The 14,343-nt window shown below is 49.6% G+C and overlaps 1 protein-coding gene across 1 annotated transcript in view; it reads left to right on the forward strand.

Moving 5' to 3' along the window:
• The window catches only part of LOC108531317 (uncharacterized), a 29,115-nt gene extending 14,992 nt beyond the window's left edge, over positions 1-14,123 (forward strand). Inside the window, 5 exon segments of the mRNA XM_017874692.1 lie at positions 9,695-10,046; positions 10,136-10,480; positions 11,609-11,901; positions 12,082-12,447; positions 12,449-14,123. Of these exon segments, the coding sequence (XP_017730181.1) occupies positions 10,044-10,046; positions 10,136-10,480; positions 11,609-11,901; positions 12,082-12,447; positions 12,449-12,671 (1,230 nt within the window). The 5' untranslated portion in view covers positions 9,695-10,043 and the 3' untranslated portion in view covers positions 12,672-14,123.
• Positions 14,124-14,343: the final 220 nt, after the last annotated feature.

A 14,343-nucleotide genomic window follows, 5' to 3' on the forward strand; every position in this document is an offset into this window, starting at 1 on the left:
GGCCTGTTTGTTATTTTTAATAGCTGCTAAATTTGTCATTATTTGCTTTCTTTTCTTTTCTTTCTTTCTTTTTTTTTGACAGAGTCTCGCTCTGTCACCCAGGCTGGAGTATAGTGATGTGATCTCGGCTCACTGCAACCTCTGCCTCCCGGGTTCAAGCGATTCTCCTGCCTCAGCCTCCCAAGTAGCTGGGATTATAGGCACCTGATACCTTGCCTGGCTAATTTTTGTATTTTTAGTAGAGACAGAGTTTTGCCATGTTGGTCAGGCTGGTCTCGAACTCCTGACCTCAGGTGATCTGCCTACCTCGGCCTCCCAAAGTGCTGGGATGACAGGCGTGAGCCGCCACGCCCAGGCTGTTTGCCATTTTTCATCCCTGCTTCATGTTATACATGCGCGTTCTCCTGCCCAACCCTTTTTTTTTCTCATCAGTTTTGCTAAATATTGTTGATTTTTTTGTCTTTTAAAAGACCAGCTTTTGGTATTGTTGATTCTCTTTGTTGTATGTGTTAAACATTTTTACTTGGTTCTGCTCATATCTTTATTTTCTCCATTGTTCTTTTTGTGCTTTCTCAACACTGTGGGTGTCGGGGTGTGTGACTGTCTGCTGGATGTGGGGTCAGGCCAGGAGGCGTGGGATAGGGAGTCGCTGCCATCCGGGCTTTCTGTCTCTCCCTCCTTCCTTCCCTCCCTCCCTTTTCTTTTTTTCTTTTTTTTTTTTTTTTTTTTTTTTTTGAGGCGGAGTCTCGCTCTGTCGCCCAGGCTGGAGTGCAGTGGCCGGATCTCAGCTCACTGCAAGCTCCGCCTCCCGGGTTCACGCCATTCTCCTGCCTCAGCCTCCCGAGTAGCTGGGACTACAGGCGCCCGCCAGGTCGCCCGGCTAGTTTTTTGTATTTTAGTAGAGACGGGGTTTCACCATGTTAGCCAGGATGGTCTCGATCTCCTGACCTCGTGATCCGCCCGTCTCGGCCTCCCAAAGTGCTGGGATGACAGGCTTGAGCCACCGCGCCTGGCCCCTCCCTCCCTTTTCTGCAGTCATTTTCATCCAGCTTCTTTCAGTCTTTCTTCACGCTTTCAGGTGAGGGCTGTGTCTTGTGACTACTGTGGGGCTGCTTTAAAAGCTCCCATATTTTGGAGTCTCTGTCCTTTTCCTGATGCGCTAAGCCCCTGGGGTTTGCTGTGATTTCTGACATATGTGGGCTGCTCCCCGCCACGCTTTGCATTTCACCGTCTTGTGGTAGAGATTCCTTCCCCTCTTAGATGGAGTTACTAAGCTTCTGTTTTTGTTTTTGTTTTGTTGTGCTTTGACTGACTCAGAAGTGATATACTCTATTCCCATTTTAAGCGGCAACCTTATACATTTCATGTGTCTTTTTAAACAAAACATTGTCCACACGCGATGGCCCTCTCTTCCTCCTCTGCTGAGAGTGGTGCAGGGAGCTGGGGACAGCTTCTTCCCCTGCCCAGCTCCTCCGACAGCTGTGGGCATTTCTCCAGCTTCTTAGCTCCTCCCACGTTGCTCATCATTGTTTATTTACAGTCAGTGTTTGCGTAAACTCGCCAGGCAGCCACCATCAACTCTAGGCATGGTTCTTGCTTACACCATTCTTCTTCCTTCCGGGCTCAGCTTCCTTCTTCCGGAAAACATCCTCTGGAAGTTCCCTCTCAAGCATTCATCAGTGGACAGCCTGCAGTTTCACACGGAGGTGGCCTGTTCCCTGCTGCTGGGCTCGAGCCGTCCTCTGTCCTCAGCCTCCCCAGTAGCTGGGACCACAAAAGCACCACGCTCAGCTAATTTTAATTTCTTTTTCTTTCTTTCTTTTTTTTTTTGGAGACAGAGTCTCTCTCTGTCGCCCAGGCTGGAGTGCAGTGGCCGGATCTCAGCTCACTGCAAGCTCCACCTCCCGGGTTTACGCCATTCTCCTGCCTCAGCCTCCCAAGTAGCTGGGACTACAGACGCCCGCCACCTCGCCTGGCTAGTTTTTTTGTATTTTTTAGTAGAGACGGGGTTTCACCATGTTAGCCAGGATGGTCTTGATCTCCTGACCTCGTGATCCGCCCGTCTCGGCCTCCCAAAGTGCTGGGATTACAGGCTTGAGCCGCCACGCCCGGCCAGCTAATTTTAATTTCTGTGTAGAGATGGGGTCTCTCTAAGTTGCCCAGGCTAGTCTTGAGTTCCTGGGCTCAAGCAACCCTCCCACCTTGGCCTCCCAAAGTGCTGGGATTACAGGCGTGAGCCACTACTCCTGGCCTGCCCTCACTTTCGAATAATGCTTTGGTTGGGCACAAAATTCCTCAGTGCTTGAAAGACGTCACCGGCAACTGTTTCATCTGTTGCTGCCATTAGTTTCTCTTCCCCTCCTCTGGAGTCCCCAACCTTCTGAGTCCGCTGTGGAAGCTAGAGCTGCCTGGCCTTCCGTGTCCGCTGTGGAAGCTGGAGTCCCTGGTCTTCCGTCTCCGAAGTCCCTGGTCTTCCGTGCCTGTTGTGGAAGCTGGAGTCCCTGACCTTCCATGTTTGCTGTGGAAGCTGGAGTCCCTGACCTTCCGTGCCCGTTGTGGAAGCTGGAGTCCCTGGTCTTCCGGGTCTGCTGTGGAAGCTGGAGTCCCTGGTCTTCCGTGTCTGCTGTGGAAGCTAGAGTCCCTGGTCTTCCGTCTCTGAAGTCCCTGGTCTTCGTGCCCGTTGTGGAAGCTGGAGTCCCTGGCCTTCTGTGCCCGTTGTGGAAGCTGGAGTCCCTGGTCTTCCATGTCTGCTGTGGAAGCTGGAGTCCCTGGTCTTCCGTCTCTGAAGTCCCTGGTCTTCGTGCCCATTGTGGAAGCTGGAGTCCCTGACCTTCCGTGTCTACTGTGGAAACTGGCTTGCACATTTGATTCTCCCACCTGCTTCGCGCCACGTCCTTCCTGGACCAAGGGTTCCAGTTTCTACCTTGGGAGACTCTCCCAGTCTCACCTCTCCTGAGTCTCTCTCAGCTCTAGTTGGACAAATGTCAAATCTACTACATGTCCCCATGTGCCTTTTATTTAGTTAGTTTTTATTTTTTGAGATGGAGCCTTGTTCTGTTGCTCAGGCTGGAGTGCAGTGGTGAGACCTCGGCTCACTGCAACCTCCGCCTCCCAGGGTCAAGCGATTCTTCTACCTCAGCCTCTCGAGTAGCTGGGATTACAGGCGCCCACCACCATGCCTGGCTAAGTTTTTTGCATTTTTAGTAGAGAAAGGGTTTCACTATGCTGGAGGGTGGTTTCAAACTCCTGATCTCCTGATCTGCCCGCCTCGGCTGCCCAAAGTGCTGGGATTACAGGCGTGAGCCTCCGCTCCCAGCCCCCACGTATCTTTTTTTTAAAACAGTTTTATTGAGATAAAATGCACATATCATACAGTTTGTCCATTTAAAAGTCCACAATCTGGCCGGGCACAGTGGCTCACACCTGTAATCCCAGCACTTTGGGAGGCTGAGGTGGGCGGATCACCTGAGGCCAGGAGTTCGAGACCAGCCTGGCCAATATGGTGAAACCCTGTCTCTACTAAAAATACAAAAATTAGCCGGGTGTGGTGGCGCGTGCCTGTAATCCCAGCTACTTGGGAGGCTGAGGCAGGAGAATGGCTTAAACTTGGGAGGTGGAGGTTGCAGTGAGCTAAGATCTCGCCACTGCACTCCAACCTGCGCAACAGAGTGAGGCTCCATCTCAAAAAAAAAAAAAAAATAAAAGAAGACCTGGATAAGTGGAGAAACATATCATGTTCATGGATGGAAAGTCTTAATATTAGCCAGGTGTGGTGGCGTATGCCTGTAATCCCAGTTACTCGGGAGGCTGAGGCAGGAGAATTGCTTGAACCCGGGAAGTGGAGGTTTGCAGTGAGCTGAGATCACACCATTGCACTCCAGCCTGGGCAACAAGATTGAAACTCCGTCTCAAAAAAAAAAAAAAGATGATTGATTGACTGGGAGAAGATATTTGCCATTTGCCGTATTTATAACCACTAGAGGCTAATGTCTAGACACGAACCCTGAAAATCAACAGAAGAGGACAGGAGGCCCAGTGGAGAAGTAGGGAAAGCATAGGAATGGATCACCCACAGATGGCTAGTGAGGACGCGAAAAGACCTTCGACCTTATTTTTAATCAGTTAAGCAATGAAAACAAGACGCCACTCATTTTTGAAGAGAATGAAAACCCCTGCAGTCTTACTGAAGAATAGTGCGTGGTATGTAGTGAGAGGAGTGAGCAGCAATGGCTTACCTGCGGCATACAGCAGGAGTCATTATGTGATTTCTGCTTTTCAAGTACATACAGTGTAATGGGGTCCATCCATCACACAACTATACTAGCTCTGTACACAGCCTTGAGGAGGAGCAATCTTTTTGGTTGTTGTAATTGCATTTTTTTTTTTTTTTTGGTATGGCCTTTTGATTCTGGGAAGCACATTCATTCTATGGCTATTGACTTTTTGGATCATGAAAGCATCATTGCTTACTGAAGAAGATCTAGATATGGCACTGGCTCAATGCTTCAGTCGCCTTCCTTCCAAAGCAGATGCTTCTCAAGAAATCTGGGGCTGGGTGCGGTGGCTCACGCCTGTAATCCCAGCACTTTGGGAGGCCTAGGCAGGTGGATCACGAGGTCAGGACATCGAGACCATCCTGGCTAACACAGTGAAAACCCATCTCTACTAAAAATACAAAAAATTAGCCGGGAGTGGTGGCAGGCGCCTGTAGTCCCAGCTTCTCAGGAGGCTGAGGCAGAATGGCGTGAACCCGGGAGGCAGAGCTTGCAGTGAGCTGAGATCGCACCACTGCATTCCAGCCTGGGCGACAGAGTGAGACTCTGTCTCAAAAAAGAAAAAAAAAAAAATCTGTTCTCCCAGACTCCCTGTTTCAGCATCCCACTCATTAATCATCGAAAACTCGTTCACTAGGTTCACCACTCCTGGGTGTTATGCTGAGGAACAAGGATATTCATCACGGGGGATTCTATGGCAGCAAAGAGCTCAGAAAAGGGTGATGGATGTGGGAAAGAGGGGGCAGGAATCTAGTGGAACACACTTCAGTGGTCAGAAATAATGTATTGTGTTTTCATGTGGCAATACATGCCAAAAGCGCCAGATTTTCTTAAAGGGCGAGAAACGGAACAGAATTTATAACCATCATGAGTGTAGATAACATACACAAGGCTGGACGCAGTGGCTCATGTCTGTAATCCCAGCACTTTGGGAGGGCCAGGCAGGTGGATTACTTGAGTCCAGGAGTTCAAGACCAGCCTGGGCAACATGGTGAAACTCTATCTCTACAAAAAATACAAAAATTAGCCGGGTGTGGAGTGTGCGACTCTAGTCCCAGCTACCTGGGAGGCTGAGGCAGGAGGATCGTTTGAGCCCGGGATGTGGAGGTTGCAGTGAGCTGAGATCGCACCATTGCACTCTAGCTCCAGCTTGAGCGACAGAGCGAGACCTGTCTCAAAACCAAAACCAAAACCAAAAACCAAAAACATACACATTGAAAAATGTTACGTATTTGTCATGACTATATGCAAATGTATGTAAATAACGTATGGAAGATGAATTGGAGAGTTACCTGCAAGGACAGATGCCTACGGGTGGAGAGGGTGATGATGGGATAATGATGGAGAAAAAAGTTAAAACAACATCTATATAGGATTCATTAGCTCAGGATTGTGATCTAGAAAATTCTCAGCACATATATGATGCATAAATATGTGTATATATATATTTTTTTTTCAGATGGAGTCTCACTCTTGTTGCTCAGGCTGGAGTGCAGTGGCGCAATCTTGGCTCACTACAACCTCTGCCTTCTGGGTTCAAGCGATTCTTCTGCCTCAGCCTCCTGAGTAGCTGGGATTACAGGCACACCTCACCACGCCCAGCTATGTCTTTTGTTATTTTTAGTAGAGACAGGATTTCACCATGTTGGTCAGGCTGGTCTCGAACTCCTGACCTCAGGTGATTTGCCTGCCTAGGCCTCCCAAAGTGCTGGGATTACAGGCGTGAGCCACTGCACCCAGCCAAGTCTTTGTTTTTATTTTGCCTGCTATTAGTATAGCTTTCTTTGCATGTTACGTCTTTTTCTAACCCCCCCTTTTTTTTTTACGTTTTTGAATCCTTATGTTTTAGATGCAATGTTTGACTTTACATATAGTTATACTTTTTTTATTTTTTTATTTTTTATTGAGATGGAGTCTTGTTCTGTCACCCAGGCTGGAGTGCAGTGGTGCTATCTCAGCTCACTGCAAGCTCTGCCTCCCGGGTTCACACCATTCTCCTGCCGTAGCCTCCCGAGTAGCTGGGGCTATAGGTGCCCGCCACTACGCCCGGCTAATTTTTTGTATTTTAGTAGAGACGGGTTTCACCATGTTGGCCAGGATTGTATCGATCTCCTGACCTCGTGATCTGCCCGCCTTGACCTCCCAAAGTGCTGGGATTACAGGCGTGAGCCACCGCGCCCGGCCAGTTACACATTTCTTAAGAAAACTAGTCTAGCAATCTCTATATGTAAACTAGAGCATTTTATCTGTTTACTTGTAATATAGTTACTGAAATATTTGGATTAAAGTCTATGTTCTTAGTCTGAATTTTCTATTGCATCACCTGATCTGTATTTCTTTTTCTCTTCTTTTTGATTAGTGCTTTTGATTCTAGTTTTCATGCAATTGTTTGACTATCATACACAACTTTGTTAGGAGTCTTGGATCTTTGCTTCTTTTCCATTTTGTCCTTATCTCTCGAATCCTTTTAGCTCTTCATTTCTTTTGGTTTTAAAATTTATTCTACTTTTTTACTCATATGTTTGTCCCGTTTTAGACTTTATTTCTAGAGTGATTTCTTTTAACTCGAAGTTTCTCTTGAGTAATGTCACCTCATTTAGTAATTCTTCTATTTATGGCTTTTGTTGTTCATTTATGTCTCTTTTTTTGAGATGGGGTTTCACTCTGTTGTCCAGGCTAGAGGGCAGTAGCAGGATCACAGCTCACTGCAGCCTCAACCTCCCAGGCTCAAGCGATCCTGCCACCTCAACTTCCCTAGTAGCTGGGATTAAAGGCACACACCACCATGCCCATTTAATTTTTAAAATGTTTGGTAGAGATGGGGGTCTCACTCTGTTGCCCAGGCTGGTTTTGAACTCCTGGCCTCAAGTGAGCTTCCTGCCTCGGCCTCCCAAAGTGCTGGGATTACAGGTGTGAGCCACCGCGCCCAGCCTCATTTATGTCTGGTATCATTTCCTTTCATTGTTCATTAGCTCCTTTGGAAACCGTAGGCTACCACTGTGATCTGTTTCACGGCAGGCTTCCTACTTTCTTCCATTGCCTGTGGGGACTTACCGAGGGCCTCGCACCCACTCTCCACTAGAGAGAGGAAAAGCTTCCCCATTTCAGGAGCCAGATTCAAAATTCAAGCTGTGCTTCATCCAGCACGCACCTGTTGGCTCTTTTGAGGTTCCCCTGTGTTCGGCTTTGTTAGATGTTTCTTTGCTTTCTGCTACACAGACACTGAAACCCTGGGGGACTGTGACTCTGGGAAATTTATCCCCACCTTCTTGTACTTTGAGGTTCACCTTTTTTTTTTCTTAAGACACCATCTCACTTTATATTGCCCAGGCTGGAGTTCAGTGGTGCAATCACAGCTCACTGCAGCCTCAGACTCCCAGGCTCAAGCCATCCTCTCGCCTCAGCCTCCTGAGTAGCTGAGGCTACATGTGTGAGCCACCATGACCAGCTTACCAGGGTTTGTATGAGTCTCCAGCGTGCATTTTCAGTTTTGTTACCAAGTTGCTCGGTGTCCTGTGGGCTGTGGGAATGTACAGGGCTCAAATGCAATGAACGCTGTGTTCATGTCTGCTGCCACCTTCTGGAGTTTCCCAGTTTGGATTTTTGAGTAAACTGTCTTAAGCAGCATTTCCTTGTAGCGTCGTGAAACTATCAATAGTCACGTCCCCTAGCAAGACGCACCTTTGACACACTTTTATTCCCTCTCCTAAACGTGGTTGAAATAATCTAAACCTTTATTTTATTTCTTTTTTTTTTTTTTTTTAATTTACTTTAAGCTTCTAGGGTCACAAGTCGCGTGCATAACGTGCACGGTTTGTTACATCACTGTGAATCAGCTTATGCCATGTGTGTGTGCTGCACCAATTCAACTCGTCAGCACCCATCAAATTCATCATTTATATTCATGTATTACACTCCCAAGTGCAATCCCTTTCCTCTCCTCTCCTTTTTCCTTCCTCCCTCTTCTCCCCTTGATAGTTCCCAGTGCGTTGATTTTTTCTTTCTCCTTTCTTCTCTGATGTCTTAATGTGATCTTCATTGTTTCATGTTTTCCTCACACTTATGAGTAAGTATACTATGCGGGTGTTTGTTTTTTTCTGTTCTTGGTGATATTTTGCTGATAGAATGATTGTGTTTCCTAGCTGCATCCATGTCCCCTACATTAATGGACTGCAAACTCATCCTTTTTTATGGCTGCATAGTATTCCATGGTTGTATAGGCTTTTTGCCTACTATTTTTCTTATCCAGTCTTGTCACGAGAATGGACATTTGGGGTTGATTCCCATACAGTCTTTTGTCTATTGTTGTAATATGTGCCTGTGCATTATTTAAACTACGTGTGCCAATGTGTTTTTGTTAGTTAAGAATTAATTTTTTATTAATCCTTGGGTATTTATTAGCCTTCATGTATGTTTGTATTTGCTGGCGTCATTATGGTCACATTTCCTTTATTTTTTCTTACTAAATACCCTTTATTTCTAGATTATTTCATTTCTCCTTACATTGCATCTCTTTTATCTCAGAAATTTGTTTTGTAATTCCCAGTCTGTTCTTCCCTGGCATTATCAGCAGTGGCTTAGATCTGCGGGCGTTCCATGGGCGCTCATTTCTCACCAGCGCTCCCTGTGTGCTGTCTTCCCTCCACCTTTTCCCCCCGGGTTCGCTTGCCTGGAGATCGTCCTCAGATCACTCTTGTCCCCTCCTCCCCAGTGCGTGATTTCTAAAGCCTTGCCTGTGTCACCGATCAGAGAACAGGCTCAGCGTGGTGGCGCGTCACCATGAAACAGATGGACTTGGCTCAGGTTCCCCAAATGTGTCACTTCCCAGGAACTCCCCTTTCCTGCCGGGAGACTGAGCTCCAAGGATACTTTGGGCCATTCTATAACTTCCTGGTTACTTTTAGTTACGGAAAGCCTGTTGACTTCATAATTCTAAAAGGCTAATTTTGTGTTTGAATCAGAGGTGCCCTGTAGCTCAGGGGTGCTTCACTCCTCCCTCCCCTGACCTTGCCCTTCCTGGGGTCCTTCCGAGGCCCCAGAGGAGAGTGGGAAGCTGGAAGCCACGGGTCGTGTGCAAAGCCCTGCTTGGCTGGTCATCAGTACTTAGGGTCTGCCTGCTCCTCTGCGCCTCTAGGGCAGGCACCGGGTTGAGCCTTCTCCTGTAAGCAGAGAGTGTGAAGATATTTGAGGCTGAGAGGAGGGCAGAAGGGAATGGCAGGTTTTTTTGTGAATGCACCAGGCCTGCAGGCAGGCGTTTCCCAGCTTAGCTGACACATCAGAACACAGAATCAGTCACCGCACAGGAAAGGGGTTGGACGGAATTGTACCAAGCATGCAGTTGATTGACAGACATGAGAGGCTTTATTGCAAGGAAATTCATTCATTATTTTGTTATTATTATTAATTATTATTTTAAACAGATGGAGACAACAGGAAGGAAGGAGGTCTTCCTGGTTACAGGTGGCCACAGGAGAATAGGCAGCGGCCCAGGAGGATCCAGGGTCCCAATGGTGGTTGAGAAGCTGGTTTTTAGTGATCACTCAGGAATGTCGACCTGGCCTTGTGGGGTCAGACTTTGCATCTCAGTCATCCCAGGGAGAAGAAGAAGATGGTCCACACCCAAGTGGAGGGAACACCGTGGCAGTCGGTTGGGCACCTGCTTCCAGGCAAGGACACCTCCTGCATCAAGGAAACACGTGTTTCCGGAGTGAGAAGGCTGAAGGCAGGGCCCAGAGGAGAGCCGAGCCATGGAAGGAGGTGTGTGCATGTATGGTGAGCATGGAGAAGGTGCAGGTGCCTCAGGGAGGATGAGTGGGATGAGCTGATTCAGGGAAACTATAACAAATGCTTTCACCGAACAGGAGAAACCTGAAGGTCTGGGTCCAGAGCCTCAGATCTTGCACTGGCAGCACATGGGGACACAGCAGGTGGACAGGCAGCAGCAGGGTTTGCAGCAACTGGACTGGCAGCAGGATGACCCACAGCCTGAGGAGCAGCAGCAGGGCTTACAGCAACTGCACTGGGAGCAACCACAAGAGCCACAGCCCCCCTTGGAGCCCCCACAAGAGCCACAGCTGGGGCAGGAACAGGCTGGCACAAAGCAGCACATGGGCTTGCAGCAGCAGACGGGCACACAGCAGCCGGAGCCAGAGCCCCCACAGCTGGAGTCACAGCCTCCAGAGCAGCCACAGCAGCCCATGGTTCAGGTGGGTTGAGGCTGGAGTGGGTGGAGGAGCAGGTGAGAAGGAGGTGCAGGTGTGGAGCCCCCTGAGCCCGGGCCCTTTATACCCCACATAGGAGCACACCATCGTCTCTGTCTCTTTCCGGTTGCTGTTTACACAGCTCCTGGAGGTATGTCTTGATGGTTTTACTTTGGCTATGTTGACATTTTCTGGATCCAAGTATGAACTCTTCCTCCTGAGATTATTTCCTTGTGGAATTCATACTGGAAGGAAAAACAGCTCCAACGCTGGCTCACCTCAGGAGGAAGTGCAGCCTCCTCAAGGGCTTAGGCTCTGTCCCAGCTCCTGACTCTGACTCTCCCTGGGCCTTTGAGCAGATCCAATCAACCTTGGAGCCCCAGCTTTCTCTCCTGCAGAGGGGAGCTAGCAGCACCAGCCTCTGGGGGTTGCATGAGAATTACCTGAGATTATTCATGTATTGCATCTTTTGCAATGCCCCAACTCCCCATCCCTCACCCTCAGGCAGGATTCCATCTTGGCAGGACTGGATCAATGTTGCAGATTTCTGATGTTCGACGCTGTGAGACACCCTCCCAGCCCCCAGAGCAGTGCCGCTGTCTACCTGATTCCTGCTGGTGCCCCCAGGGATGTGGTATCTTCTTTGTGGCAACTATGGCTGAGGATGGCAGGGTTCTCAGCATTGGGGAAGGAATACATCCTCTGTTTACCTCCTCCCTGTTTCTGGACCAGTCTCTGTGGGCAGGGCAATGGGCTCTGTGATTACAGAAGGGAAGTTCACACAGCACGGTCCTTGGGGACATGTGAGAAGAGCTTCCCACTGCTTTGGAACTATTGTGTGGACAGGTTCTTCTCTTGGAGGAAAACAAAGCTTGGAGCAGAACTTGAGGAATGGGGGAGGGACCATGATGGGTACAAACAGCAACCAAGGGACAGGAAGGATACTCCAGCCAGGAGGCAGGGCACTAGCGATGGTGAGGAGGCTGCAGGTGCAGGAACCCGTCAGTATGGTCCACACTCAGATGTGGCTCAAATGTGTGAAGAGTGGATGTGCCGGCTTACAACCTTCCAGTGTGCCTCGGCCGACATGGGGTGAAACCCAAACCCCTGACACTGGCCCATCCACCTCTCCAGCTGGATTTGACCATGGCCTTGGCCACCCATCGTTCCAGAACCAATCAGCCCAAAGCTCAGTGGATCAGGAGTTCAGGTCTGGCCCTGGATGGTGGAACAGGCTGCACGATGCGTGAGGTCTCAGCTGGGAAGGTACCAATGGCTAACGATGGCAGCATGGCTTGGCTGGGCTGTATTTTGGGACCTCAGATCTGGCCGTCTGCAGGGTTCCTTGGTTTTTCTCTCAATTGTGTCAGCGGGGGCTGGCTTGTCGAAGACGCTGTGTTCACACGCCTGTGGGATCGCTACAACAGGTGAGGCTGGACAGATCTCCCTCCCTCCCCACCTCACGGCCTCTTCCCACGGCTGGCTGGGGCTTCCTCACAGCACGGTGGGCTCAGGGCAGCTGTACTTCCTACGAGGTCACTGGAGCAGAGGCCGGAAGGTACCTTATGACCCAGCCTAGGAATCGTAGAGTATTTATCTCTCCTCAGGTCACTAAGGCCAGCCCAGATTGTGGAGAGAAGAGAAAATCCACCTCTCCACGGGAGGAGAATGACTTGGCATCATCTTCAAACTGCCTCAATCATTCTTCATCCAGCCCTGGATTGGTGCCCGGGACACACCGCGCTCCTCCTTACTCACGTCCTGTGTGCTGGCGGTTCCTACACGGAACAGACTCGCCCAGGACCACCCTGGACTGCGTCCCTCCTGTCTGTCCAGCTCAGATCCACCTCTGAGACCCCATCCCGAGATAGCCACCCCCGCCACCTCGCATTCTCTGCTTCATTATTGATTCCCACGATGCCAAACTGGATCCGCTCTCCCCCTTGTTTGTTCTTGGAGGTGTGTGTCCCACCTCGGGAGTGTGAGCTCTGCAGGGGCAGCGGCTTTATCCCGCATGCAGCCATGCAGCTCTGTCACCCACACCTGGACACACTCCATAATCGTCATTGAGAGAGGGAGTTGTCAACTGAAGGAGGACGAGGTCATCAATTTGGAAAGGAGCACTTTGCTTCTCACAGCCCTGCGGGCTGAGTGTGGCTGTTCTGACCACTTTGCTTCTCACAGCGCTGCGGGCTGAGTGTGGCTGTTCTGACCACTTTGCTTCTCACAGCGCTGCGGGCTGAGTGTGGCTGTTCTGACCGGCTGGGAGGCACAGCCTCTGGTAGGAAGCTGGAAACAGACACTTCCAGGGAGGGAAGACTAAGGCAGAGATCTACACTGAGCGGGGGTGGCTGAATATGCATATTCAATAAGCTGTGGGAGGGGCATGAACATTGATGAGAGGAGAAACCAGGCGTATGCACAATTGAGCTTCACATCTCTCCATGTGCAAAAACCAGAGGAGTTAACCTGATCTGAGGGTGGAGTTTTGGGCCCTCTGATGTCAAAAGGTGAAGCAGCGGACTCGGAAGCCCTCCCTGCGCCTCTTCCCTGGAATGGCCAGGGCCTCCCCATGGGGGTCTCCTATCAGGAAGAAGAGAGGGGCAATGTCTGGGGTTCACTGATCTCAGCGGCGCAGTCTCCACAGGTTAGACTCCTGCTTTCCCTGAGGTGAGTGTCAAGCCCCGGAGCGCAAGCTAAGCCATCGTATCCCCTGTGACCTGCATGTACATATCCAGATGGCCTGAAGCAAGTGAAGAATCACAAGAGAAGTGAAAATGGCCGTTTTCTGCCTTAACTGGTGACGTTCCACCATTGTGATTTGTTCCTGCCCCACCTTAATTGGGAGATTAACCTTGTGAAATTCCTTCTCCTGGCTCAGAAACTCCCCCACTGAGCACCTTGTGACCCCCACCCCTGCCTGCAAGAGAAAAACCCCCTTTGATTGTAATATTCCACGACCCACCAAAATCCTCTAAAACTGCCCCACCCCATCTCTCTTCGCTGGCTCTCTTTTCGGACTCAGCCCGCCTGCACCCAGGTGATTAAAAAGCGTTATTGCTCACACAAAGCCTGTTTGGTGGTCTCTTCACACCGACACGGATGTGCGAGACAGTGAAGGACCTGGGTCATGGCTTGCCAGGAAGCAGGAGAAGGAGGCAAGTCCAGCCTCCCCTCATAGCCAGGACCTCAGCTTGCAAGGTTTCCCTGTAAACCAAACATAAAATGCTAAGGCCCCTCCCCCACCATCTGAATGGACTTCCTCCTCAGCCAGGGTTGTTTTAAAATTTAACCCGAGAAATTATGATGGGCAGTGGGGGTCAGCCATGCCTCATTCTACCTCTCCGGCATTAACATCCTCACAGACTTTAAGTCCGATAAGAAACGTTTCACCACCTCTTCTCTCTGAAGCCTGCTACCTAAAGGCTTCCTCTGCAAATGACAACCTGGGTCTCCACGATCCTTTATCCTAACCCAGACATTCCTAGCTGAGGATCCCAGGTCTTTGGACAAACTCAACCAGTTGTCAACTGGAAAATTTTTACATCTACCTATAGCCTGGAAGATCCCTGCCCTTCAAGTTGTCCCTCCTTTCTGGACCAAACCAATGTATTGTCGATGAAAAGAGTCAAACTCTGTAAAATATTTGGAGAGATTTATTCTGGGCCAAATATGAGTGACCAGGGCCCATGACACAGCCCTCAGGAGGTCCTGAGAACATGGGCCCAAGGTGTTTGGGGTACAGCTTGGTTTTATACATTTTAGGGAGGCAGGAGACATCAATCAAATGCATTTAGAAATACAGTGGTTTGGTCCGTATTTGCGGGACTACTTGAAGCAGGTGGGAGGGGAGTGGGGCTGGGGGGTGG

This window comes from Rhinopithecus bieti, unplaced genomic scaffold (genome assembly GCF_001698545.2).
Source record: "Rhinopithecus bieti isolate Rb0 unplaced genomic scaffold, ASM169854v2 scaffold_9449, whole genome shotgun sequence".
In the NCBI taxonomy this organism is placed as follows: Eukaryota; Metazoa; Chordata; class Mammalia; order Primates; family Cercopithecidae; genus Rhinopithecus; species Rhinopithecus bieti.